At 44.3% G+C, this 27,991-nt stretch overlaps 1 protein-coding gene across 4 annotated transcripts in view; it reads left to right on the top strand.

The window, feature by feature from the left end:
- The first annotated feature begins 771 nt into the window (after positions 1–771).
- Positions 772–27,991, top strand: part of LOC119168526 (focadhesin) — a 677,649-nt gene continuing 650,429 nt past the window's right edge. For 2 of the 4 annotated variants that reach the window (XM_075890929.1, XM_037419929.2), the window contains exons 1-3: positions 772–1,164; positions 14,518–14,595; positions 17,714–17,865. In XM_075890929.1, the coding sequence (XP_075747044.1) occupies positions 1,111–1,164; positions 14,518–14,595; positions 17,714–17,865 (284 nt within the window). In that variant the 5' untranslated portion in view covers positions 772–1,110. The remainder of the gene's footprint in view (positions 1,165–14,517; positions 14,596–17,713; positions 17,866–27,991) is intronic. The other 2 variants (XM_075890931.1, XM_075890930.1) reach the window with 1 other exon arrangement.

The following is a 27,991-nucleotide window of genomic DNA, read 5'->3' as shown; positions in this document are numbered from 1 at the left end:
TGGGCTAGGAAGGTTTTCAGCTACTTGTACATGAAGAATGTCGATACAAAATGGAGGTATCGAACCAGGAAGTTGACTGGTAAATACTCAGAAAGCAGCAGGAGGCCAAACCAAAAAGAATTATCGGTTAACAAGAAGGTGAAGGAAACGGAGACTGACATGTAGAGAATTGGCATGATTAAGAAGTCCGCACTAGAGGTCTATCCAACATTCAGGCAGGAAATTGCCAAGGAAAGGATCTATGATAATACTCGGGGTAGTTCTCTACTGTTTGAGGCCAGGACGGGAGTACTGCGAACCAAGACATATCGGGCCAAATACGAAGGGGTAGACACAGTATGCAGTGCGTGTGGAGAGGAAGAAGAAACTGCCGAACACTCGATAATGTTCTGTAAAGGGCTTCACCCTTTAGTTCAGGATGATGGCGCAGAGTTTTTCAAAGCACTGGGGTTTAGAGACCGGGAGGGCAAAATAGACTTTAAGCGGGTATACTTAACTAGAAGGAGGTTATCTGATTGGTGGCTAAAGTCAAGGCACGAGTGAAAATTAAACTCTTCACTGCAAAGTACGAATCCTCAGACTCACTTTTTAAGGAAAAAAAAAATAAGTATAGTTTTTAGTTCATTAGGTCGTACGGCTTGGTGGCGCTAGCCACCACCCAATCTAAAGGGTACAGTCTTAGTCATTCATCCATCTATCCATTCTAAAATAAAGAAGAGAAAGGGTGGGGCAGCCGTTTTTCTTCTCATGCGGCAGGCATCTTCTAGAGGAGGCGTTGCCTTGTGGTGCAGTCAAACGTGTGACACCGCGTAGTGCACGCAAAATGACACCGGTGCCGCCACCGAACATGCCATTACTATAACCTATCTGGCGGAAAAGGCATGAAGGGGTTTTAGGCGGCCCATCCGAAAGCAGTAGTGGTTCTAGTACCCTGCAGTAGTGGGGATAGGAGGCGCCGAAAATATCACTTGTCAGCCCGAGCACGTGTGGTGTAGTCTCCCACTTTTCAAGGCACCTAATGAATGAACGCCATCGTACGCCTGCGACTCTAGCCACACATCTGCCTCTCCGTTGTAATTGCTGCTGCCTCGTGGTCTGCGGCAGCTCGCGATGGACGACGTACGGGCCATGCTAAGTTTCGACGCCTCGTGTGTGCAGCGCAAGGTGAGCTCGTCTAATGTCGTCCGCTGGCTGACGCTGTTCAAAACTTCGTCGTTGATTTGGCCGTGATAGAGTAGCAGCCCTTGCAGTCGGCGTTTCTTGGGGTGCCGCGACAGTCAGCCGTGGAGCCCGTTCACGATTCGTCGATGCTGGCGATCAGTAGCGGCAGATTTTGCGTGTTGTGTCGCATTCTTTCTCCCTGTCATGCATGGTATTGTTGACCCTAAGAGGATAGTTATAGCGCGAGAACAAAACGAAGACACAGAGACTAGAAGAACACGAAAGACACGAGCGCTATTTTGTTCTCGCGCTATAACTATCGTCATGCCATACCAACTAGCCCAAGCTGACACACTTCTAAATTCACCCTAAGGTTTTATTTTTGTCCCCTCAATTTTGGGGCTAATATGCTTCATTCGATGGCGTCTCAAAAATAATTACTGATAACTTCAATTTCTGCGGCAGGCACTAAACAACACTTTATTTTACTTGTGTACGCTTTAGCAAGTAACAAGGAAAAGTGGCGTACTATCTGCAACAGTGTGAAAATTAGACTCACCATCCCAGGGGAAAATATTCCAACTGGGACCAGTTCAAGTGGTTGATGGTCAAATTCCCAGTGGGGACCAGTCGCTAGTGGGTTTCAGCTGGGACCCATTGGCCAGTGATCCCCGCTGGGAATTTGACCATAAACCATTTCCAACTGGTCCCTGTTGAAACCACTGGCAACTGGTCCCCACTGGGAATTAGACCATAGACCATTTGAACTGGTCCTGATTGTTTCCAGTTGCCAGTGGACCCCTGCGGTTCATATAGACAAGAAAGCTTGGCGTTAAAATTGGACTTCATTTATTAAAAACTTTGCACATTGAGTGTACAGGGGCTGTGAAGCATCTTAATCGTTTCTTTGAATAAGTTGCAGACGCTCGCTAATTTAGAGATCTCATGCGTACGGACCCATCTGAAAGAAATATATACACTGTTAGTGAAACTGTAATTACTCTTTCCTCATGCAATACTATCAGAAATTAAATTTGATCTTATTAGAAAATTGTAGAGCCGATATTGCTATCAACGAAAACACAAGTATTATAGTCGCGATTACGAACGGCTCCTGTAAGCAGAAACAGTGGCTCTTAATTCACACCTCTTAATATGTGACTCCATCAATGACTATACCATTGCAAGATATTTTCATGAAGCAATCATAAGTGAGGTTCTACTCAATTGTGCCTTTCAACATGTGATTGCAGTTGACTACAAATATTTTCACCATACCGTCAACGTTTATGAATAAATAGGCACACCCTTATTGTACATATCAGTAAAATGTACAGATACACCACAGTATAATTTACTACCTTGCTCAGCAATTAACAACACAATTCACTCGTGATGTATAATTTGAAATTTCGATTCCCTTGAGAATTCTCATAGATGTCACTGTACTGTCGGCATCAAATGAAACGCGAACAGCGGAGCGCATGGCACAAGCCTTATCAATGACATAGTGCGTGCCGTCGACCAGTCATTGGCACAGACAGGCCCGCACATTCGGTGTGGCAGCACTGTGCGATCTCCCTATAACGCAATATTTCTGCTTGTGTTCCAGGTATGGTATTTGAAAGGAATAAAATAAAAAAAAAACAGAGGTTAAACTATTGCAGCCGAAGGCGAGTATTGTAGCACGGATTCTCATCACAGAGTCCATCATGGAATTCCCGGCTAATTCTAGTTATAGTAGACAAAAGTCGGTTCATAATGCTGGCACTTTCATGCTGTTTCACTTTGTTCCGGTAAAGCGAAACAATTTGCGCTCTCTCTTCCGAAGAAACGGCAGATGCCGTTAAAGTGAAGCCTTTTCCGGTCGGTCTCTGAAAGAAGGTTGCAGGTGAAGCAGCGCTGGCGAACGAGATACAACGATCGTTTAAAAATCAACCGGAAACCGATTATATTTCTCTTTTGGTTTTATTGTGCCATGTCACCGATTGCACGTCGACGCTGAAGTAAAAGCAAGGGATTGTGAGTGATACAATCAAAAGTGCTTGACATGCCCTCGATGGCCACCATTACCACCATTCTAAAACTAGAGCAGAAACGGAGATAATGCACTGTAGGAGGATCGCGCAGTGCTGCCGAACCGGATGTGCACGCTTGTCAATAGGGATGACTGGACGGCCAACACTATACTGTTTCTAATGCTTGAAACACGCGCTCCGCTGTTCAGGTTTCATTTGACGCCAATAGTACATTAATTTAACGCTAGCTGTAAAGCTCACGTCTTGGTCTATTCCGATTTTTAAACCGTGAAGCTTATCTCTGTGGCAAAACAAAGAAAGGCATTGGACAGTAAAGCCGAAGCTGACACACAGACAGCAGGTTTGGGGATATTTAATTACCGAGCAAATACGAGCCCTTTTCTAGTACTTTGGATAGAAGTGTGCATGAGTATACTTCATATTTATTTAGCATGCTGTTGAACACAAGTATTGTGCAATCGACACTCATATTTTATCACGTTCCAAAACAAATGGCAGCGAATCTGCAGAGTTTAAAGCATTGTTTGCAAGGCAACATTTTATCGTCTCCACTCTCAGAACATTCTGTATTGGATTATAATATATCTGCACCTTCACTTACTCGAAGAAGAAGAGAATTATTACCTTTAAACAGCTGTATTTCAGACAAGGCAGCCAGCGCAGAATTACAAACATGATGGATCCACATATCCGTCTTGTCACAAGCTAACACACTCAGTTGACGATCGCCTGAAGTCGTAAAGTCTTCCAGAGGTGAAACTGTCGAGCACTAATCAAAGTACCTAAATTGTGCGTGCCATGACTCTTCGTTCCTCATCAAGAACAACACAACTGCGCCGCGCTAGCCTTCGCCACATGTGCTGTATGAAACTGCTCGTCACTATATTAAAAACTTTTCTGCCTGTGCGCGTCTTTCATTGAAAATTGCAAAACCTGTGCTTAATATATATCATTTCAGTTTATTTCATATTTAAGTCAGATTATACTTTACTGTTTTATTCAGTATTTGAGCTTAAGATTAGATATGCAACTACAGTGATGGTTGCCGGTCATTCAGGCAGAATGGGAGAGAGTAGTAGATGTTCGTGGTAAAACACCGTATGTGGTGTTGTACGATGCACGTTAGCGCTGGAGTTTGCAGAATCATAGGATATCGGCAGTCTCAGCCGTGGAAGCTACAGGCTTGTCACTGTTTTTTTTTTGTTGTTGTTTTGGAAGTAATGCTCCTGTGCAGCATACAGTCTTCAAGCAGGCATACTCGCTGTGGAATAATTCGGCAATATTACAGCCTGACGTCAATTGGGACCACTTTGGCTGCATATTGTCACCATGATGGACGTCAAAATATTAGCAACAGCTACAGTTGAAATTCCTGAAGCTGAAACAAGCGTACATTTGAATGCAATTTGTTTGTGCACTTGTGCAACTGAATATTCTGTGATAATATTATTTTAATTGAGTCAGTGAGATGAAAACAATGCGCAGATGACGAGGAAGAAAAATATAATATATTCGCAAATCATGAGGCACTAATTTTCTTATCCTCCTATATGTCCTACTAGGCTGGTGGTCTGGTAAGCTTTCGTGTGCATAAAAAAAAAAAGCTTGGATAAAGAGCATTTGTTGAGGTGCAACAATTCTACGTCATACACAATCGAGTTCAACTTCTTTTCATCTTTCTCTGTGAAGAAGCGTCCAGAATGAAGAGCGTGCGACCAGAACATGTCGCACTTCCAGTTAGAACATAACTGTGACCAACAGCTTCCAATTCAACCGGCGATGGTCCCCGTTGGTGGCCAGTTGAGGTGTAACTGGGACCAGCTACTAGCTGAAACCACTTGCAACTGGGACCAATTGTTCTCATTGATTCCCAGTTGAAAGCGGCTGAGCTGTAACTGGGACCAGCTACTAACGGGAACCACTTCCGATTGGGACCTACTGTTCCCAACGGAAACCAGTTGACCTGCAATTGGGACCAGTTGATCCCAGTTAATGCCCGTTGAAACTATTTAGATTCCCAGTTGGATATTTTCACCTGGGTTTTTAGCTATTTGCTAGCAAAGCAGATGTGCGCGTTGTTAGCCGGGTGTGTGGAAATACGCCTATGCTAAAATGGAACGTTATGCGCGTGTTAATAAAAATCATGAGGTAGTGAAGCCAAGGTTAATTTACTGTTTTAAGTGTATTGTAGTATTTGCTGTATAGATCTGAAGAAAGTAAAGGGAACGAAAAGCCAACTGCAACTGCACCTTTTGGATTACACTACCCACCTTATCCACTTTGTTGGGTATCTCAGTGTCTGCAAACTTGGGGGTGCTTCTGAAGGGTGCTAGTAACCATGACAACAAGTGTGGTACGCTTTTTCTTGCCTGTAGCCATCACGTAGCAAGTGCTCTTTTAATAAGCCGACTGCTGACCAATACGCCCTCACATACTACCTGAAGGCATGAAGTCTGCCAGAACAGGATCCTCGCTGTAAAGAGAATAAATAATTTTTGAAGGAATGAAGGCTTTTCTTCTTCTTTCATGCATGTACTGAATGCTGCTAGTATTTACTTACGGTTTCTGAGCTGCACCTGCAAAAGCTTCAGTCTTGGATTCAGGGTGTTAGGAGGTAGTGGTGTGCACATGTGTGATTTAAATGCGCACTGCAATGATTGCTAGCTAGCACCTCCATTAGGAACAATGAAAAAAGGGAAGGGCAGATGTACGATGAACAGCAGCGCACTCCAGGTTAAGATGCAAACACGAAAAGGACGTCAGAACCGCTTGTGTCGTCCTTTTCATGTTTTGTGTTTGCGTTGCGCCTTAACCCAGTGTATGCTGCTGTTTATCGTGAATATGACCAACCAACTAGCCCACAAGTACATCTGAAGGGCAAATGCTGTTTGTAAAGGAGGCATTTAACCAACACTCATGGGTTCGTATTCACTGAAGAGACATTGGCACAGGCTGATGGAAAGGATGTGAGCTGCTTACACTCTACCAGGATCCTGGCCACTTTGCGAAATTCTGTCAGCATGGAGGAAGGTGTCTGTCAATGATTGTGGATGTTCACCGGCTTAGATTGGGAATCAACATATGATCGTGCTATGACGTCCCCGCAAACACGGACTGAACCCCGGTCCTTTCAAGATGTTTACGCTCGTTTCTTAAACCCACGCAAAAAAAAAAAGGAAAAGAAAACCTACGGTGTAACGAATGGGCATTCCGGAGTGGAGTACCTGGAAGGATTATTTCTACTGTTCTCGCGGGCCCCCCCGCGCAAACACGAGGACCGGGCGGCGCCTTGTTGTCTACAGACAGTGTACGGTGGCAATAATCCGCGCGCAGCCTTCAGATTTGTGGCATGGGGGAGCAGCAGAGCACCTTTTGTTAGTTCGGGGAATGTGACCCTGCCGCAGCGCCTGTGCCGGGTCCGGCCTGTGTTTTCGTCAGCCTCCGTAGCTCCAGGGCTTATTACTGCGTTCTGTGCGGATGGCCTCCGCGGCGTTGAATGATGAAGCGGCAGCTACGGAGAATTTCGCGGGAGACACCGAGGTGCATGGAAACGTAGAGACTTAGTCTGGACATCGGCTCATCAAGTACCAGAAACCGGGGCAATTGGTTCGTCCGAAAACATTTCGGCACAACACTGCAAACTCCGGACGCTGGCCATTACAGACGACGCACTTTGTCGAAAGCATCGGGACCATTATTCGCCCGTAATTAAAGTGTCTTGGGACAGCTCGCCCATCTCTCTCTCTGAGGCTTGAGTTTGTACATTGTTACTTGCTCGGCTTTGTTTGGGAGAGGGTCTTCCACTGGTGTGGGCCGCAGGGGCGGCCGTCGAAGATGATACACTCCGACTAACAAGAAACGTGTCGTGTCAACAGTGGCAATTGGTTAGGTGCCACGGAGGGGCGGAGTCGGGTCCTACAAAAAGGGAGTGTAGCTTCTGTATCACTCCGTGGCGTAACTACAGCGTAACCACGCTACACTAACATGCCGCAACATGCATATGCCACTCTGGCTGAATTGGATTGGGGCTCTGTGCATTTATAGTATGCATAATGCTTAAAAGATGGTGCCAGGCGGTTCTGTGCTATCATCATCAGCGGTTGGAGGGAGCAGACAACATAACTGCATTAATTTTGGGGTGTGTGATTATTATGCGCGAGGAAAAAAAATTATAATTTTGGTGGGCACTGAGAGGGGTGCGAGATTTATGCAAGTAGGAGGATTATGTGAGTAAATATGGTAATCCTTCTGGTTCAGTGAACACTGCGAAATGGTAGCTATGCTCTGCTTGAAGTATGTTTGCCATGTAGCATATGCCGTCTGGTTGGTGTCATGCTTGTAAACTAGTAGCGAAATGGGTGTTGGTTTTGATAGTCCTTTGCACTGAGCATATTAAAACAGGGATGCATGTAACTGCATATTGCTGGAGATGTAAGCTAACATCTTGAGCTTTTGGAAGTGTCAAGTTTTCTTGAAGTTGGCATGCATATTTCTTTTCTTTTCCACATTTAACTATAGTGCCAAGAATGGTAGTAAAATGTTCACAGCTTCTATTTAGAATTTAATGGTGTTTATGGTATACCAATTTCAGTGTGCTTGCACAAGAAAAACGATTTGTAAAATGTAATGCTTCTAATTAAGCTGTTACTAAATATTGCTCTTTACTGTGTGTAACATGGCAGATTAATTTAAAAAGTGTGTTGATAATTGGTGGTTGCTTTGAAACCACCAATGTCTTTGCATATAAAGGAGCATCCTGAACTGGACTGAACTCCGGTCCTTTCAAGATGTTTACGCTCGTTTCTTAAACCCACGCATAAAAAAAAGGAAAAGAAAACCTTCGGTGTAACGAATGGGCATTCCGGAGTGGAGTACCTGGAAGGATTATTTCTACTGTTCTCGCGGGCTGCCCCACGCAAACACGAGGACCGGGCGGCGCCTTGTTGTCTACAGACAGTGTACGGTGGCAACAATTCGCGCGCACCCTTCAGATTTGTGGCATGGGGGAGCAGCAGAGCACCTTTTGTTGGTTCAGGGAATGCGACCCTGCCGCAGCGCCTGTGCCGGGTCCGGCCTGACTTTTCTTTAGCCTCCGTGGCTCCAGGGCTCATTACTACGTTCTGCGCGAATGGCCACCCGCGGCGTTGAATGACGAAGAAGCGGCGGCTAAGGAGAATTTCACGGGAGACACCGAGCTGCATGGAAACGTTGAGACTTGGTCTGGACATCGGCTCATCAAGTACCAGAAACCGGGGCAATTGGTTCGGCCGAAAACATTTCGGCACAACACTGCAAACTCCGGACGCTGGCCATTACAGACGACGTACTTTGTCGGAAGCATCGGGACCATTGTTCGCCCGTAATTAAAGTGTCTTGGGACAGCTCGCCCATCTCTGTCTCTGAGGCTTGAGTTTGTACATTGTTACTTTGTCACGGACTGCCATTTTTGCGACTTGGCGTCACGGCAATTAACGGGCGCCGTACTCCTCCGCTGACCGTGGGAACGGCGGGCGCATGAAAGAGAGCCGGGAAGTGCAGAATGGGGTGCTCTCCTTTGAACGTCGCCGTTGACGTTTGATCCTTTGTACCTGCGGCGGCGTTTGCAGGGTCGTGGAAGGCCGCGATGTACCCCGAACAAGGATTAGGCTACGGGACGCATTGGCTGAGAGCCAAACAGTCTGACCGTTCCCACAGGAAAACCGTGGAAAAACATCTGGTGGCCAAGCCGTATGACAGCACCCCAATAGGTTGTCACTCTCGCTAGTTGAAGGCCCTCTCCTCATTGAAAAAGGGTGGGGTCAATATATTTTTTTGGCGGAGTTTCCATCAATGAAACGTGCATGATTGGACCCATGTAGAGGTTTCTTGTCCCCAAGGAAGAGAGCGAGGGGACACGAGGGGGATTCAAGCGCAGGATTTTGCCCTGCTAGGCAGTCTAGTCGCTGACCAACATGGTTTAGAAACAGATCAAGTATCTCTTCTAGAAGTTTTTAGTGTGGCTATGTATCGGCTGGCCACCTAAACTTAGCCGTTTGTCTAGTTGTGACGCGATATTAACGTCTGCAACGTAGACATCGGGACTTTGCCTCCAGTTAGCTCAACCTGCCCGAGGTCACCTGCAAGCACTAGCCTCCCGGAGCCACCAGCGTTGCAACACTGCCGGTCATCACACGTATGCCTTCACCTGTTTATATCTTCGAACTTTCTCCTCCGTAGTTCTATTGTTGTTAGTTTGTGTAGTTTGTAATAGTTCTCTCTCATAAGCTGATTTATTGTTTTTTATATGTATTTTTTTAGTTGTATCAAGTGTTGATGTATTTTGTTAGTTGTAATGAATTGTTGTACTAGATCCCGTGTGCTGAAATATCACTAGAGTAAAGTTTGTTTTGTTTTCTCACGTCTCTGATCTCTTCACTGTCTCTGCTTGCGTACGGAACGAACTAACCTGCTGTCATTCCTGTCGCCGACCTCGCGCTGGCGACGCTAGAGTGGCAGCTTGTAACATACTTGCTCGACTTTGTTTGGGAGAGGGTTTTCTACTGGTGTGGGCCGCGGGGGCGGTCGTCGAAGATGATACACTCCGACTGACAAGAAATGTGTCGTGTCAACAGTGGCAATTGGTTAGGTGCCACGGAGGGGTGGAGTCGGGTCCTACAAAAAACTACGAGACGATACGAGGGGAGTCAGAGATACGATACGATGAGCTCGAGATGGTAGAGAGACGGGATGGAAAAGGAAGATAACGGTGCGAAGAGATAGCGATGAGAGGTGATGAGATGATGACTGGGGCAAGGTTGGTACGATGAGAAATGAAAGTTAGGGATAAAAGCCGAGTGAATGAAACGTTATGAGAGAAGGCTAAGATGGAAATCACTGAGAGGCATGACGAAGGCGACGATGACGAAGACGATGAAGCCGCTGACGAATTGGACAATGACCCCAGGAAGAAGCCCTGAGCCCCGACTCGAACAGCCAGCTCCGAGGCCCCCGTCAACATGGACTTTTCGTGAGACAGACTTTATGCACCTTATTTAGATTAGCTTTGCGGGAAGGGAGGTGGCGTGTTGAGACATTGCGGGTTTTGGTAACTGATAACTTCGTGTTTGTGTCGTCATGCGTTTACTTTGTATCGTCGCACCAATGTATTGTCAAAGTTATTTCCTTTATGTATCCTACGTCGCGAGTGTGTAAATCATGTGTTATAATTTTGTGTAGTGGTTAATGTACGCGGATATACGATGTTTGCAGTTAGTAATAAATTAAATGAATCAGTAAACAGAAACAGGTCGTAGCGTCTCTTACTTCCCGGCCCCAGCACGAATCCCTGTATGTGAGAAGTGATTGAGACACATAGCCAAGAGGGAACCGGATAGACAAGGGGTTGAGTGGTCTTCCCTCTCTTCGGAAATCGGTGGCGTAGCGGGAGACGTCTCAGTGCTATACTGCAGCTGCTGCCATTATGGTAAATTGTGCCATCGATGTAGCAATAAATCGAGGCGAAAGTCACGGTGAGGACACTAAAAAGATGAAGGTTTATAAAGAAGACAAGTTGTGTAACAATATTCAGTCATTTGCAGCTAAAACAACAGGACAATTGTTAAATAGTGTCTTGCCGAGTGGTTTTGCTGGATTTGTCACTCTCACTTCAATAAAAGTTTTATGTGCACTTTAGGATTGTGGGGAGGCCAACAAATGTTTCCGAGAATAGGGTTGGTGGACTTGATAAGCAAATTGAAAACATGGTTCTTAAAGAAGGAAAAAACAGAAAGGCGCTAGCACAGTGAGGATGGGAATGAATTGAAGAAACAAACTGACAGACATGGTTGCCAACTTCCAGCTGTTTATTAACAGAAACAATGCTTATTTTTATAGGCTGTCAAACAAAGTAATATTATTACAGAAACACACACAAGGCGAAACAAGCTAATCATCATGAGCCACGGAAACACAGTCGGGGCATGTGCCAGAAACTGTATTGAACCGAGCCCTAAAGCCATGCCAGCACAAGTGAACAAGTGTGCACTTGTGGCACTTGTGCAAATGGGCAGCGCACAATGTAAACTTAATTTGTAAACTAAAAAAGATAACTTCTTTCTCACTCAAATCCAATGATGGGGCACTAAAAGTACTGTCAACCTGCCCTTTTTCTTCAGTTGTTTCCCTGTCAGTGTGGCAGTACCAGTTCACTGGGCCCTAAAGTCAGAATGCCAAGGCTTGAGACCTGGATGTCGGAGCACAGTTCTCAATCTTCTATTGCCTGGAGCTCGACTCTAAGACCTCGGGGTCATTCACACCGAAAGATGCGCGCTTTCTAGAGCAGGCCTAGAAAACTAAAAAGCCGAAAACGGGCCCTGACGACAGCGCTGTTACGGGAGTTCCAAGCATCTTCTTACACAACAGCCACTCCCTTTTCGTACACACAGCACTACTTTCCTTCCAATATGGAAACGACTTCAGCAATGGAATGACAGAGGACTGCTTAAAAACCTCAACAACGTTCAAGAGCGTTCACACAGACATTCATCAAAAGTGCTGTGTGTACAGGATATACACTTAAAGGGACACTAAAGGCAGATATTAAGTCATTGCTTGTTCAAATTGCAGGCCAGGAACTTTGTAGTGTTACTTTTCTGCCAAGGAAGTGCTTATTCTGAAATAAAATAGCATTTTAGCGCCCGCATCGCGTTAGCGCACTTCAAATCACCTGCATGAAAGCAGTCTTTCTGATGTCCCCGTTTCCGTGCTCAATATTGTCCGCCTTTACTGCACGGCTGCAGACAGTAGCAGGGCAAAAGTAGCGGGAGCCACAGCAGCAACAATGACTAGTGAACAATTTTCTGCTTGCTTGGTTCGACTGGGCCCTGCTAGATGGCAATCGTCACGTGGTCGTGACGATTGGCACAAAGGCAGCAGTCTGTATGTCAAAGATAAACTGTTTATTTGGCTATACTTGTGGTCGTTAAATGTAAAGGCAGATTACAGCAACACACTGGCACTGATTGCGAGAAACAGAGCATCGGCTGTTGATCTACTGACAAGGGGCAAAACGCATTGGCAATTGGCATTTATACAGAAGTCGTCACGCAATCTCTGGAATAATCTTGAGTGTGCAGGTCTTGTGGGCAATCTGAACAGAACGATCTACAATAATCGCAAACCTTCTTGAACAATGAGGCACAGTTTGCGCTGAGCAGTCCTGATAGGCTTTGTGGGCAAAAACCAAATGAAAGAAAAGTGAAAATAAGAAACGTGCGTGGCAGTATGTACGAGCACCCACACTTGGTCAAGCTGGCAAGCTTGGATGAACTATATATTGAGAGTTGGGTACATAACATTAAACTCGTCGCTTTGATAAAAATTTGGAACATTGAATTTAAGAGGTGATGTGGAGGGGACGGGGACACCTGCTATCCATCTCCCACCGGACCTACGGTATTTATTAGTGTAATCCTCACCCTTTCTTTTGCCCAAAACAAATAAAAAGCAGGGGTGGAGGTCAGAATTACACGAGGAGAGTTTTCTACAAAAACGTATGGAGCGGAAAAAAAATTAAATGAAGTGGCTGCGAATCGGGATTATTCCACTAGCAGCTACCTACAAGCTTTGAGACGTACTAATCAGCATTTACCTTAACAATAAAACCACAGATTATACACAAGGCAATATTTATTTGAGACACAAAAGCCGCAAGCAAATAGTAGAGCTTTAGAATACGATATGCGAAGCTTGCGGGCATAGCGTGAGCATTCCTAACTCAACAGGAGCCCACAAAAGATTATCAGTCGATGCCAACCTTGGGCTGATGGCCATCTAACCCGCAATCGTTCTCAGTTACCTTCTGACGAAATAAAGTTCATGGGAGACCATGGGCGTCGGCAGGGGTGTGCAAAAGGGGCACTTGTCCCCTTCATGCCTCTCTAGCACTTGCCCTCACCCAAGCTACACCATTGCTTTCCCCATCTCCCAGTCTCGGTGATTTGCATCCCTCAAAAAAAAAAAAAAGTCCTGCTGACAACCATGAGGAAGACCCAGTGTGTCTTGCGGTTTTCAGCTGCTTTTGCTGCCGTCACCTGTAGCAAACACAAAACCTGTCAACTCTAAAGTGCCTTTTGGCGGCCCTGTTGCCGTTGTTTAGTGCACGATCAATTACTATCAACTGGAAAGCAGCCGTGTAGCTTCTGTATCACTCCATGGCGTAACTACAGGGTAACCACGCTACACTAACATGCCGCAACCTGCATTGGCCACTCTGGCTGAATTGGATTGGGGCTCTGTGCATAATGCTTAAGAGATGGCGCCAAGCTATTCTGTGCTATCATCATCGGCGGTTGGAGGGAGCAGACAACATTACTGCATTAATTTTTGGGGGTCTGATTATTATGCGCGAGGAAAAAAAATTATAATTTTGGTGGGCACTGAGAGGGGTGCGAGATTTATGCAAGTGGGAGGATTACATGAGTAAATATGGTAATCCTTCTGGTTCAGTGAACACTGCGAAATGGTAGCTATGCTCTGCTTGAAGTATGTTTGCCTTGTAGCATATGCCGTCTGGTTGGTGTCATGCTTGTAAACTAGTAGCGAAATGGGTGTTGGTTTTGATAGTCCTTTGCACTGAGCATATTAAAACAGGGATGCATGTAACTGCATATTGCTGGAGATGTAAGCTAACATCTTGAGCTTTTGGAAGTGTCAAGTTTTCTTGAAGTTGACATGCATATTTTTTTTCTTCTCCACATTTAACTATGGTGCCAAGAATGGTAGTAAAATGTTCACAGCTTCTATTTAGAATGCAATGGTGTTTATAGTACACTGATTTCAGTGCGCTTGCACAAGAAAAAAGATTTGTAATATGTAATGCTTCTAATTAAGCTGTTACGGAATATTGCTCTTTACTGTTTGTAACATGGCAGATTAATTTAAAAGGTGTTTTGATAATTGGTGGTTGCTTTGAAACCACCAATGTCTTTCCATATAAAGGAGCGTCCTGATTGGAGAATCAGTCTTCTGGTAATTAGGTTGGTGTATTTCTTCTTTAAGGCCTAAACCCTTAAAAGCCTGATGGGGGCCACATTGATGCTTTATTTTATGTCAGCATCAGTGTAGATGCATCAATAATAATGTCGAGCCTGTAAGCACAAAGCAAGATTGTGATGACGCTTCAAAGAACTGGAGAAGAATAATAAGAGGTGTAGTTTGCAAATGATAAAACAAAAATGGGCAACGTAAATATTGTGAAACAAAAAAAAATTGTAACTATCACAGTGAATGGCGTGAAGCTGGTTGTCGCATGTGTCTAATAGATGGGAATTGGGTGCAGGCAGTGAACAAGCTGCTGCAGCAGGTTGTCCACCAGCTGAAGCCAGATGACCTTCCCTTGTCAGCTGATGCTGCAAAGGTAAAACAGTGCATGATGAACTTTTCGAAAGCTGCAAAATTTTTCAAATTTAAGGACATTAAGAGAAGCGACATTTTGCAGTGAGTGTATTTGGAAAAACAAAGGCAGCAGTTATAATTACATAATTGCAGTTTTTTTGTTATAAGGCTGTTGCAGTTTTCAAGATCGAACTCACTGTATGTGCTTTGGAGGACTGAAGGTGCTGGGGAGCTTGCATTGCAAACCTTCTCTTTGCAGATGGTCGTTCATCCACTTCGTGATGCAGATTGCTGGCAGGGAACACTAAGCTTTATAAACTTTTAGTAAATCTTTTAGGAAGGAAGTCCCCAGTGGCTTTCTTATCTATTAAAATTCTTGAGTAGTAAATATTGAAGTTGAACCAACCTGGTAGTGGACACCGGCTCACTTCTCAAATCAGTTAACTGAACCACGTTTTGTGCTGTGCAGTGCTGGCAGAGGCTGTTTCAAACTCTATCGAGGTCTGTAGGATGTCTGGACAGGAGTGAGAGTTTGTGTCTCAGCAATACATTGTGCCAAAAGAAGTGGACAGGCTCCCTGGACAGCCTTGCTACTACTCGTAGTTTAAAAGCACTTGTGGAAGTAAAGAATTACACATATTTTATCAAAGCTGCTATTTATGGCTATGTGCTTTGTATTTATGTACTTGGCTCTGTAAACTGCATTGTGCTTTTACCTGATATCTATTCTGTTCATTCTGTTAAGTGAACTATTGATGGAAGTTCACAGAAATTAAACTTCACTGTACGCATTTTTGTGAACAGATAGATTTTTCAAACTGGGGGACAAAACAAAGCTTAGCTTGATTACCATAAAATAATTAATCTTTTTTACTACAAATAAAAAAGCTTTTTCTGGTTACAAAAATCTTTCAATACTTTGTTTTACTCAGAAACAAAACTCTGCAGTTGTATCGGTGGGGATTTGTGGCAATGCTAATGGAACAGCATTTTGCTAGATATGTTGTTTTATTGAAGTGGAATACCACAAAATCTTGGTATGCACACTTGGTGAATGTGAATAACTTATTGGCCAAAACATGTTGCAGTGCGTAGTATACGCACATGGCTTGTCAATGAAAAATACTGAAAGTGGAGCAACGTCTGTAAGCCATTGAATATTGTACTGGGGTCGTGACATCGACGAAGGTTGCAGTCGGCGTGTCCAAGTAGAAACTATTTATTTGTCCCAACTTGTGGCTGGGAAACCAAAAGTCAAACTACAGCAAGCAATGCACACTGCGCACTGATACACTGGTAGCGGTGAACAAAGCATCGGCTGTTCATAAACTGATCTGGGATGAGGCGCATTTGGCGTTTGTACATATAGCAGTGAACTTTCGAGCATTGTCACTGGTAGCCGGTTTTTCTGGAGAATAAACTCTGCTGTTCGCGTTTGCATTCTCAAGCCTACTAGATAATCCTCAAAGAATTTGGAATGCTCTCATCTGGACGGCATCTGGCAGAGTTTGTGTAAGGCAATATCAGCACGTACAAAAGGCTGGCAATGTAAACATGGAAAGAAAAGTCTGTGAGCCATCGTCCCCCCCCCTGAAAAAGCATCGTCCCAATGCTTTAACAAAATATGTGAATTCAATAGTAAAGCAAGAAAGTACAAGCGATTGATACAAGCATGAAAGTATGGAAGTGCAATAATAAAAAAGAAATGACAGTCCTCAGGCTTGTTAACACTAATAAAACGGCTTGAGGCACAAGACTTGGATAGCGTCAGGTCGCGCTTGGTGCTGTTGAGAAGTTGTAATGCTGTCTGGAATAACCTCATAGTTCAGGGTGCGGAAATGTCAAAGAACCTTGTATAGCCTGAAGTGTCGCCGAAAAAGTTTTTCAATCAGTCCATGTTGGCGTATCGGAGTCCACACCCAGACACAGTCGTCGGGTTGCTTTTCCATGAAGTATCATCAAAGATCATAACGGTGGCTGTGGGTTATTTGCTTTGATGCTTAGGCATGTGAGCTGTCAGGCTTCTCCAGTGCACTGTAGGTAGACAGTGACGTTGTTTTTCTCATAAGAGACATTTGGTAACATGGTGTCAAATGTTGCCAGGTTCAATCTGTAGACCAACTTGTGCGGCCTCATCTGCGTCGATTTTTGCACAGCGGTGTTGTATGCAAAGGTCATGGCAGAAGGACGGCATCCCATGTCTTGTGTACGATGTTGATGTACATGGCCAACATGTCGACGATGGTCTTGTTTAGTTGCTTGATGAAGTCAGTGGTCTGTGGGTGGTAGGCAACGATCTGGCGGTGGCTTGTTTGGCTGTGTCCCAAGATAACCTCAGTGCACACCGCTGTAAAGGTTGTGCCTCTGTTGGTAATGAGGACCTTTGGGGCGCCATGACGCAAGACGATGTTCTCAATGAAGAACTTTGCTACCTTCGTGGCACTGCCTTTGAGCAGGGCCTTTGTTTCAGCGTAGTGGGTGATTTCAGAAGCTACTCTACAATGATAGACTTGTTTCTGACTGCCGACATCTGGAACAGCCCCATTAGGTTCATACTGATTTGCTGGAATGGCTGGTGAGGGTAGTTTGATAGGCTACAAAAGTCCCGCTAGCCTTGGTGGTGTTCTGCATCGTCGGCAGTCCCAGCATGTCCTCATGTTTTGAGTGCTGTCAACGGTAAGGCGTGGCCTGTAGTACTCTTGTTGCATCCTCGCGAGCATGCGAAGGTGCAAGAGCATGCGAACTTGCATATTCCATGCAAGTTCTCATTTTTTTCTCTTGTTTTGTGCAGTGATGTGATGGACATCACCAAAATCAGCTGCTTTAGTTACCCCACAAGAATGTTGGCTGCAAAGTTGTCACAGGGAAAGTGTGATAAAATTTGTGGGGAGCCATTATCTTATCGTTTGGTGTTGCGGGTAGCTATTTGTGTTATTTTGGGGTCAAACTTGCTTATGCAGCTTTTTAAGTCGGTGGGGAAAATCTAAAGGAGACTTTGGTCCACCTTAGTATTACCACAGGGCTTTAAGGTTAGAAAAAAAAAAAAAGAAACTTATGGAAGGCTTTGCCATATTGGCAGACGGGGAGTGAAAGCATGCCATAATACTTGTTGGCAATGGAAGCTGCTGTTTTCTCTGCAGAGGATCCCTGAACTGGAGCTTCTGGTGGAACAGTGTGGTGGACAGCCGGAGTGTTGTGAGGCGCTAGTCTCCCTGGTGGTGGGCGGACAGCTGGAGTGGCGCTTTGGCCTTGGCCAGCTACTTGGTGCATGCACTGCTCAGGCTGCTGACCGGTCAGTAGCTCATGCCTGTTGGTTACTTGTCTATAAGCCAACGCAGTACTGCCCGTCATATTGGAGGAGGATCATTCCAAGTGAAACGTCCCAGCCCAGAATGGACCACCAGCGATTCTATTGAAAAAAATTTGAGCTACACGGCGACCGTGTACGACTGATTTTAGCCAAATATTTTCGTTCAAAAAAAATAATTGAATGTTGACGTCGCCACCATTTGAATGTTCTGGTGGAAAAGAGAATTCAGGTTTGAATAAATGCTTGTTCAGCCTTGAAATTCGGTACAATGACACATTGTGTTTTAAAATTGTATTGGGATTGTTCTTTCACATGACGACTCAAGCAAAACTGTAAGCTTAGTGAAGGAGCAGGAAGACATGCTAACTTGGACATTTTTTTAGTGTTGTAAAAACAACAGCAATGTTGGGGACACTAAAATTTCTGGCCTTTCTTTTTTAGCAGTGGACATACTATTTTCTAATAATATTTTCGTCGTTTAAAAGCCGACTTTCATGAAGAAAAAAAAATCCTTTCAACATGACAAAAAAGTTAATCACTCGTAAATTAAGCATTGAGGCCCTCACGATGAAAGTATATACTAGGGCTCATTATATGCCCAAAAATCTTCCCTTTTGTTGTGGAAACTTTCGTTCTTGTAAATTTTGTTTCAAAGAGAAAAATCAAGCTTTAATGTCCACAGCCAATGCTACTGGTTGGCATTAGCAAATAAAGCATTTTTTATGGTTTTAAGTAAAATATTGTGATATATCCTTACTTATTTTTCAAGTTTGTCCTATTGTGGACCTTGTTAGTTTGTTTGCATATGTTTTGAGCATTGTTAGCCTTGTGTTAGACCTGAATTGACGGCTGCATGACCTTATAACATGAGACAATGAATGTATGACAAGCCGGGCTTTTAGAGGGCTGTGCACTTAAAACAAAAAAAGGTTTTTGAAAGTTTACTATTACGCAAAATACCTATCAGTAATGTAGAACTTCTTTTCCACTTCACATGATGAGACACCACAGTATTATTCTGTATGGACAAAAAGTAATGTAAGTAGAGTTAAAATAATTTTGGTGCAGCACTCCAAAATTCAAGGAAAGAGAACCCAGCCCTCTCAGAGATTTGGCATTGCGATCGCCTCAAAGTGTCCAAAGCACTGCACCATTTCACACCATCTACTGTTTAAACACTTCATGTGGGGATTACATTATTCTCGAACACTAAGTTGAATGGAGAGAGCAGGAGTGAATGACCACGTGGCCGGCCATCGTTGTAGCAGACGACGCACTTGTCTCCACCATAGAGTTAATATACAGACTATACACTCTATGCATGGCGACTGGCAAGTCGCCCCGCTGCTGTCAGAACAAACGGCCGTTGAGAGCTCTTAGCCTAGCTGCACAAGCGGTGAGGCCATGATCATGATGAGCGAGGATGATGCCGCGGCAATTTCAAGCAAAACAATTCGCGAGACTCGGTGACAGACCGTGGCACAAGGCCGCAACAAATGAGCATGACTCTCCATAATTTCCATGTTGAAAGGCTGTGGAACCATCGATATTTCTAAATGCTCCAAGTATTTTGCAAGTACGGGGGTAGTGGGCACTCAACAATAATAATAGAAGTGTGAAAAAATGACAGCTTATACTCGCCAGTTATGTACTAATCATCTTGCATTGCACACACCTGGCACATGCATTTGTCGTCAGTACTGACGACGGGCACCAAAGCGGTCACTAACGGGGAAAACGTGGCCACTTTTATGCAGGTTTTCCCATTTATTCATAGTAGCATTGCAGCGGAATGTCTTTGTATGATATTTTAAAGCCCTGCTTGAAGAACCAACGCGCAGGCCACGAGTGCTTTTGACACCATAGCTGTCAAAGCAATGAGAAGCGGTGGTTTGCTATACGATTCGCAACGTTTGCGTGTTCGCTGCACCACAAGTGGCACTGCACGTGGCTTTCAAAGCACCCTCTATAGGTCCCAATCGGAGTGTATAAGCTCCTCAAGTTTATTGGCCATTTACTGCTGATAAGACCTTTTAAAGAAATCGTAAATTGCCAGCTGCTATATTGCTAGAGCTTCATTGCTAGAACTTCATGCCGGAGCTTTGTGCCTTTAGCACAAAGCTCTCTATACCAGTTGCGAAACATCACAGTTTGCCATGCGTGTGCTCCATTTAAAATATTTGTATACTAGCAATACCTTTTTCCTTAAAGGCCTGAGGTGCTTATTTTTTCACTTTTAAACTGTTAGGTATATATGAGCATGCAAATTTTCAAATAGTAGTTGGAAAGCAGCAGATATTTCTTGGTATTAAATCACAAAAAGTATGAATTAGCTGAATGATGGAGTTTGAATTAAGAGGCTTTTTTTAAATAACTTGAAAAAAATAGTGGAACATCCAAAACATTGAGTTTTATTTGAATTAATCAAAAGTACGAATTAAACTATCAAAGTTTGAATTATCGTGCGTCTACTGTACGACATTTTGCCTCTTGCATGAACCCTTCGTACTGCTTTAGTTTTGTGCTCAAACCTTCTTTAAGGAGGAGAAACGAGTCTTAGAAGGCTGTAAGTCGTGAAAAAAATCGACTTTTTGAAACTGGCATTCTGAGAATCTGTACCTATTTTTGCACTTATGCGATAAGTTTCTAGCTTCTCGTACCTATAATTTTGCCGCAAAATGAATTTTAACACACATATGAGACTATTATGAGTGCAAATAGGTGATGAAAGTGCGTGTTTTTTGTGTCAAACTGTTGCCATCACACTTGAGATATCTTGGCCATCTTGGTCTCGTTTGGAAAAGTCATTTCTTCATCTTCAGTTTCCCGCCATTGCTGGCTCACCTTGCTGATAGGTTTTTCAGCAAAAAGGCGTCATTGAGAAGCACCAGCACGCTATTTTATTGACTGCTTGGGGCACATGACAAGATTTAGGCATTTGATAGGTCATGTGGCGTTTTGGGCGTCTGTGGAGCTATTTTCGTGTGTTCACCTTTAGTGGACACAACGATTTCAGCCTTCACTGATTGGCTGGAGCTCGGCAAGCAGCGCACTGCTTCTTTTCAGTCTTTCTTTCGCAACGTTATTTTGATGCCATGCAGCTTTCACTACCCTTGATGCAAACGAGAAAGACCGAATGCATTTCGCTGCAACGAATGGGGCCCCCAGAGATCTGCTACTTGATGCACATCTCGGAGGCCGTGCATGAACCCTAATCACGTTAATCCTTGAATTAGGCTTACCGCAGCCGCCCGCCTGATGCGCCTGTAAGGTAGGTACGCATTTCCTGTATTATTCTTCAAAAATCTCAACACATTCATACGCAAGTGCACAATGTCCACTTTCTTGTGATGCTGGGAGTGTGCTGGTGGGTTTGGTGCGTCGACATGGTCAAGAGCACCGTGACAGCACGACTAACTGCATTTTTGCGTAACTGAACGTGCTCTGACGAAGTGAACATGAGCCAGGGGCATGCTCGGCCGTTCTGCAGGCTCACTCCTTTCCTTACGCATGGGGGGCTGTTGCTACCAGCTTGGCAGGGGCGCTCAGAGCCAACTCAATGCTGGAAGTGGTGAATGCGCGGTTTTGAACTTACCGTGGCCCTTTCTGAAGTAACATCATAGCACCAATGCCATGAAACATGATGGTGGCAAGCATATAGGATAACTGGTGATTGACACAAGGCACACGCTGCTGATCTGCCTGTTTCTGTTGCTTGGAAAAGCATAGCCGTGGTTAATACAAATTTTTTATTATTATATTATCATCATTATCATCATCAGGCTGACTACGTCCACTGCAGGACAAAGGCCTCTCCCATGTTCCGCCAGTTAAACCGGTCCTGTGCTTGCTGCTGCCAATTTATACCCGCAAACTTCTTAATCTCATCTGCCCACCTAACCTTCTGTCTCCCCTTAACCCACTTACCTTCTCTGGGATTCCAGTTAGTTACCCTTAACGACCAGCGGTTATCCTGTCTACGCGCTACATGCCCGGCCCATGTCCATTTCTTCTTCTTGATTTCAGCTATGATATCCTTAACCCCCGTTTGTTCCCTACTCCACTCTGCTCTCTTCTTGTCTCTTAAGATTACACCTACCATTTTTCTTTCCATTGCTCTCTGCATCGTCCTCAAATTAAGCTGAACCCGCTTTGTAAGTCTCCAGGTTTCTGCTCCGTAGCTAAGTACCGGCAAGATACAGCTGTTATATACCTTCTTCTTGAGGGATAGTGGGAATCTACCTGTCATAATTTAAGAGTGCTTGCCAAATGTGCTCCACCCCATTCTTATTCTTCTAGTTACTTCAATCTCGTGGTTCGGCTCCGCGGTTATTACCTGCCCTAAGTAGACATAGTCTTTTATAACTTCTAGTGCACCATTACCTATCTCGAAGCGCTGTTCTCTTCCGAAGTTATTGTACATTACTTCGTTTTTTGTGGAATAATTTTAAGACCTACCTCTCTGCTCTCCTTGTCTAACTTGATAATTATGAGTTGCAATTCGTCCCCTGAGTTACTCAGCAATGCAATGTCATCGGCGAAGCGCAGGTTACTAAGGTACTCTCCATTAACTCTTATCCCTAACTGTTCCCATTTTAGGCTTCTGAAAACCTCCTGTAAGCACGCGGTAAATAGCATTGGGGAGATTGTGTCCCCCTGCCTTACACCCTTCTTGATCGGTATTCTGTTGCTTTCTTTATGAAGCACTATGGTAGCAGTTGATCTCCCGTAGATTTCTTCCAGGATGTTTATATATACTTCATCGACACCCTGATTCTGCAGTGTCTGCATGACTGCTGATATTTCTACTGAATCAAATGCCGTCTCGTAATCTATGAAGGGTATGTATAGTGGTTGGTTATATTCTGAGCATTTCTCTATTACCTGATTGATAGTATGAATGTGGTCGATTGTTGAGTAGCCTGTTCGAAATCCTGCTTGTTCCTTTGGTTGATTGAATTCTAATGTTTTCTCTACTCTATTAGCAATCACCTTTGTAAATAGCTTGTATACTACAGAGAGCAAGCTAAACGGCCTGTAATTCTTCAAGTCCTTGTCATCTCCTTTCTTATGTATTAAGATGATGTTAGCGTTCTTCCAAGACTCTGGTACTTTTCCCGTCAGGAGACACCTCGTAAACAGGGTGGCTAGTTTTTCTAACACAATCTGTCCTCCATCTTTCAGTAGATCTGATGTTACCTGATCCTCACCAGCAGCTTTGCCTCTTTGCATGCTCTCTAAAGCTTTTCTGACTTCTTCTATCATTACTGGTGGGGTGTCATCTGGGATCTGGGTTTCTGCTAGTTCTTATAGTATTAAAGTCGTGGTTGTCCTTGCTACTGTACAGATCTCTCTAAAACTCCTCCGCTATTTTAACTATCCTATCCATATTGGTAGTTATTTTGCCTTCTTTGTCCCTTAGTGCATACATCCGATTTTTGCCTATTCCAAGTTTCCTCTTCACTGCTTTGACGCTTCCTCCATTTTTCAGAGCGTGTTAAGTTCTCTCCATCTTATACCTTCTTATATCGGATACCTTACGCCTATCGAAAGCTCTGCCAGTTCTTTTTTGTCTGCTGTACTTGAGACTTTCATGATTTGATGCTTGTTAATGAGATTCTTCGTTTCCTGGTTAAGCTTGCCAGTGTCCTGTCTAACTACCCTGCCTCCAACTTCTACTGCACACTCCGTAATGATACTCGTCGGATTATCATTCATTGTATCTATGCTAAGGTTGGTTTCCTCACTAAGAGCAGAGTACCTGTTCTGAAGCGAGACTCTGAATTCCTATACTTTCCCTCTCAGTGCTAGCTCATTGATTGGCTTCTTGCGTATCAGTTTCTGTCGTTCCTTTCTCAAGTCTAGGCGAATTCGAGACCGTACCATTCTATGGTCACTGCATCGTACCTTGCCAACCACTTCCACATCCTGCACGATGCCTGGGTGTGCACTCATTATAAAGTCTATTTCGTTCTTATTTTCGCCATTAGGGCTCCTCCATGTCCACTTGCAGTTTCCTCATTTTCGGTAGAAGGTATTCAAAATCCATAAATTATTGCGCTCTGCGAATTCTACTAGTAGCTCATCTCTGGCATTTCTAGTACCGATGCCATAATCTCCTACTGCCTGGTCTCCAGCATGCTTCTTTCCTACCTTTGCATTAATGTCTCCCATTAGTATTGTATACTGTGTTTTTACCTTACTCATTGCAGATTCCACATCTTCATAGAAGCTTTGAACTGAAGCATCATCATGGCTGGATGTAGGCGCGTAAGCCTGTACCACCTTTATCTTGTATCTCTTATTCAGTTTAATTACGATACCTACTACCCTTCCATTAATGCTATAGTATTCCTCTATGTTGCCAGCTATGTTTCTGTGAATTAGGAACCCCACTCTCAGTTCTCTTCTGTCAGCCAAGCCTCGATAGCAAAGGACGTGCCCATTCTATAGCACCGTATAGGCCTCATCTGTCCTCCTAACCTCACTGAGCCCTATTATATCCCATTTAACACCCTCTAGCTCCTCGAATAGTACAGCTAGACTTCCCTCACTAGATAAGGTTTTAGCGTTAAACGTTGCCAAGCTCAGGTTCTAAAGGCGGCCTGTCCGGATCCAGAGATTCTTAGCACCCTCTGCTGCGTTGCAGATCTGACCGCCGCCGTGGTCAGTTGCTTCGCAGCTGCTGGGGACTGAGGGCCGTGAGTTATTTGATGTATGCATGTGGGACGTAGTGGCCAGATGCTGCACCAGGGTGGCCAATCCTTCTCTGGTGAGGGAGTGCGTTCTTGGCGGTAGTTACTGGTGAGGCCCCACCCCAGGCCTCGTAATTTAGTTCCATCACCACGCGGATTTTTTTTTTATCTGGTTGGGAACTGTGCGGCACCGGGATTTGAACCACAGACCTTTTGCATGTGAGGCGGATGCTCTAACCACTACGCCATCGCTGCATTATTATATAGCGTTGAGAAATGAGTAGGAGACTGTTGCGATGCACGCTCTTGTGTGATTGTATCACTCAGAAGGCATGATCACCGATTGGCAGAAAAAAGTTCACATAATTTATTCTTTAGTAGTAAACTGATTTGGGAAAGATCAGTTTCGGCTGGTGCTGCACCTGAAGGTAATACATTTTGTGCTTTATTTGTTGAAGGCTGTGCAATTCGTGCTTTTTTTATAGATATGTACTTCAAGATGTTGAAAGTCCTTGCATCATGAGGATGGCCACACTTTTTCACTCTTAGCTCCAAGTCAGAATCACAGTAGCAGGACTAATAATAATGCAGATAAACTAGCCTATAACGAACCTCCATATAAAAAATTTGTTAATATTACAACGCTTTTCTTGTTCCCCCTGTTGCTCTATAGAAGAACATGTATTTGCGACCTCAATATAACATAGCAACAGCTGAATTCCAAAAAATGTCAGGAAAGAGAAAGATGAAAGCTGACACTCGCCATCATGGCTAATAGTGGTGCTGGCTGACACTTCCTCATTTACAGTAGACTCCTCTTAAATGGAACTCGAAGGGGATCTTGTTAAACTGTTCCATTTATTAGAAGTTTCATTTAGGCAAAGTACACATGTTAAGTGAACCAAGACCTTTATTCAAATTGCACAACCCTCACCTTACTCATGAGGATGAGTAGGGAAAAAAAAAAGGAGTGAAGAGTGGTTTGTTTGGCAAGCTTGAGTTGTTTTTTCACAACGTATGCACCCATGCCTGACAAACCAGCTAGAAATTCTGGACAAGCCTCATGCTCAAAATAGCACTGCAAAAGTTCAACAGCCTCTTTAGCTGATCGGCCTGGTGGCACCACTGCACTGGCAGTATCATGACATTAATCGCTGAAAGGTGCACTTCGGCGAGCATTTCCTCGGCAGTCTCTTAATGACAGGTACGAACATTTTCATCAATTGATTCGTAGTCCTGTAGCGAGAAAGGGGCAGAGGGCACGACCTGACTGAATACTGTCTCAATGTCAGCATCAGCAGGGCTTTCTTCTTCATCAGGTACTGCTTTTTTGCGCTTGAAAGCAAGCATGGTGAAAGCATCTGTGTATTGTTGTTGCCTTCACTTGCTCCCAGGCACAAGCCAAAATGTAGTTGGCTGCCAATAAATCTATGATGTAGAATTTCCTGCTGCCTGCTCTAAGCAGCATTTGATAGAGCAATTGTCTGCGGTAATGAACTTTATTGTTCTGAATAGCCCCTTGATCCATCGGCTGGATCACTGCCGTTGCATTGGCTGGCAAGAACTCCAGAGTGATGGCTTGAAGTCCTTGAACCTGACCGTAGGCTGGGAAATTATCCACAATGAAGACGTCCTTCCTGCCTTGCCTCGTAAATCTTTTGTCTTCCTCCCGAAGCCAGTTTTCGAAAATGGCCGTGGTCATTCATGCTCTTCCGTTCCCATGGTACGCAATGGCAAAGTGTCGAACGCCTTTGAAGCAACGTGGGTGCCTTCATTTTCCTATTACCAACAGCTTCAATTGCTCATCTCCTGCCATGTTTGCACCCACCAGCACAGTGATGCGATCGTTACTGCGTTTTCCTACAGGCTTCGCCTGTCAAGGTGAGAGTTTTTGATAGAAGCAGCTTATAAAAAAGACCCATCTCGTCGACGGTGAAGACGTCTCGTAGCTCAAAGATCATCACAATTTCCTTAAGCCGCCCCTGTTGCCAGTCGGTGCAAATGTCCCTGTTGACTGCACTACTCTCACCTGAGATTGCTTTGAAGACTAGGCCATGGCGTGTTTTGAAGCGGCTGGGCCATTCCTCGCTTAGGACAAAGTTCATTTGCATGGCGATCTCTCGAGCTTTCTGTTCGATAATTGGTCCGCTTATGGGAAAAGTGGAACTCTGGGCACGCCTGAACCACAGAAAAAGAACTTTTTCTAGTTGTTCATAAGGTGCCGTCCGCATCCGCATTCGTTTAGATGTAAAGGTCCCGTTGTTAACAGTGCCTTCAATCATTTCTCTGTCTCTCCAGATCCGCGACAGCGTCGATTTCGGGATGTATTTTTTCACCACCGCCATCTTGGGCAGGCTGCTTTGATCGAGCTCCGGAAGAATTTGCAGTTTTTCTTAATGCGAGAGTGCATGGTGTGGCCACTTCCTTTCCAACGACGGGCTAAAATAACACCGTGATCTACCACACTTAGCCGCACAAGTAGGCCTAACGCACAATTGACTCGCTGACTCTGCTCCCACAGCCACAAGCGAGAATCGCTACTGGATTGGCTCGTCTCGATCGCGAGGTGTTGCCATGGTTGTGAGACTACTTTTGGCATGATCGAGTCTACGCTGTGTTTAGAGTTAGTGCCCTTTAACCGTAGGTGACCAATAAGCAGTGTTTCGATTAACCGATGAATTTTGCTGCGCAACACATAGAAATCCAGCCATATGAGCCCGTTCAGTTACATTAATAAGGCATTTTCGTTTAAGCGAGTTTTGTTTATTGAGAGTCCACTCTATTGCACAAATATGATACCCCATAAAGTGGACGGGGGGACAGCCGCTATGGTAGCTCAGTTGGTATAGCTTTGGACGTGTTATTCGGCGGTCGCAGCTTCGGTCCCTTCCCACAGCAGGTCATCTCTTTGTCCACTTTTATTTCTTCACATTTACATTACATTTACTTCTAATAATATCCCCTATATTTCACTTGACATGATTGTTTGCTAGGTTGCATTAATATTGTGTCTAACATAGAAAATGCACCCTTAAATCTACACTTCTCTCTGAGAACTGCTAGGATTGTTGTGACATATGCATCTCAAAGCTTCTTGATGGTTTTTGCCCTTGTGGTCTGGTGGTGAAAGTCCCATTTATGAAGCTGGAATAGAGTGCTTCATTTTTATTTGTTGGCGCCTGCCTTGAAGTGCGAAGGCGAGCCTTTGTGCTTTACCTTTACACGGTATTGAAGGTTTTCACCCTCTCTTGACATGACAGCACCTGTGGCTACTGTTGTGTTGGCTGCTGCAGTCACATTAATAGGTACATCGTATGTACCCTATAATTTGTGCCCTCGCATAATTTGCACACCACTGTTACATTTAGCCAGCTTTACTAAAAACATTTTTTCTTCCAGTTATGTTTTGTGCT

Source organism: Rhipicephalus microplus, chromosome 3 (genome assembly GCF_043290135.1).
Source record: "Rhipicephalus microplus isolate Deutch F79 chromosome 3, USDA_Rmic, whole genome shotgun sequence".
Classification (NCBI taxonomy): Eukaryota; Metazoa; Arthropoda; class Arachnida; order Ixodida; family Ixodidae; genus Rhipicephalus; species Rhipicephalus microplus.
This window is presented reverse-complemented; position numbering and strand designations above follow the sequence as displayed.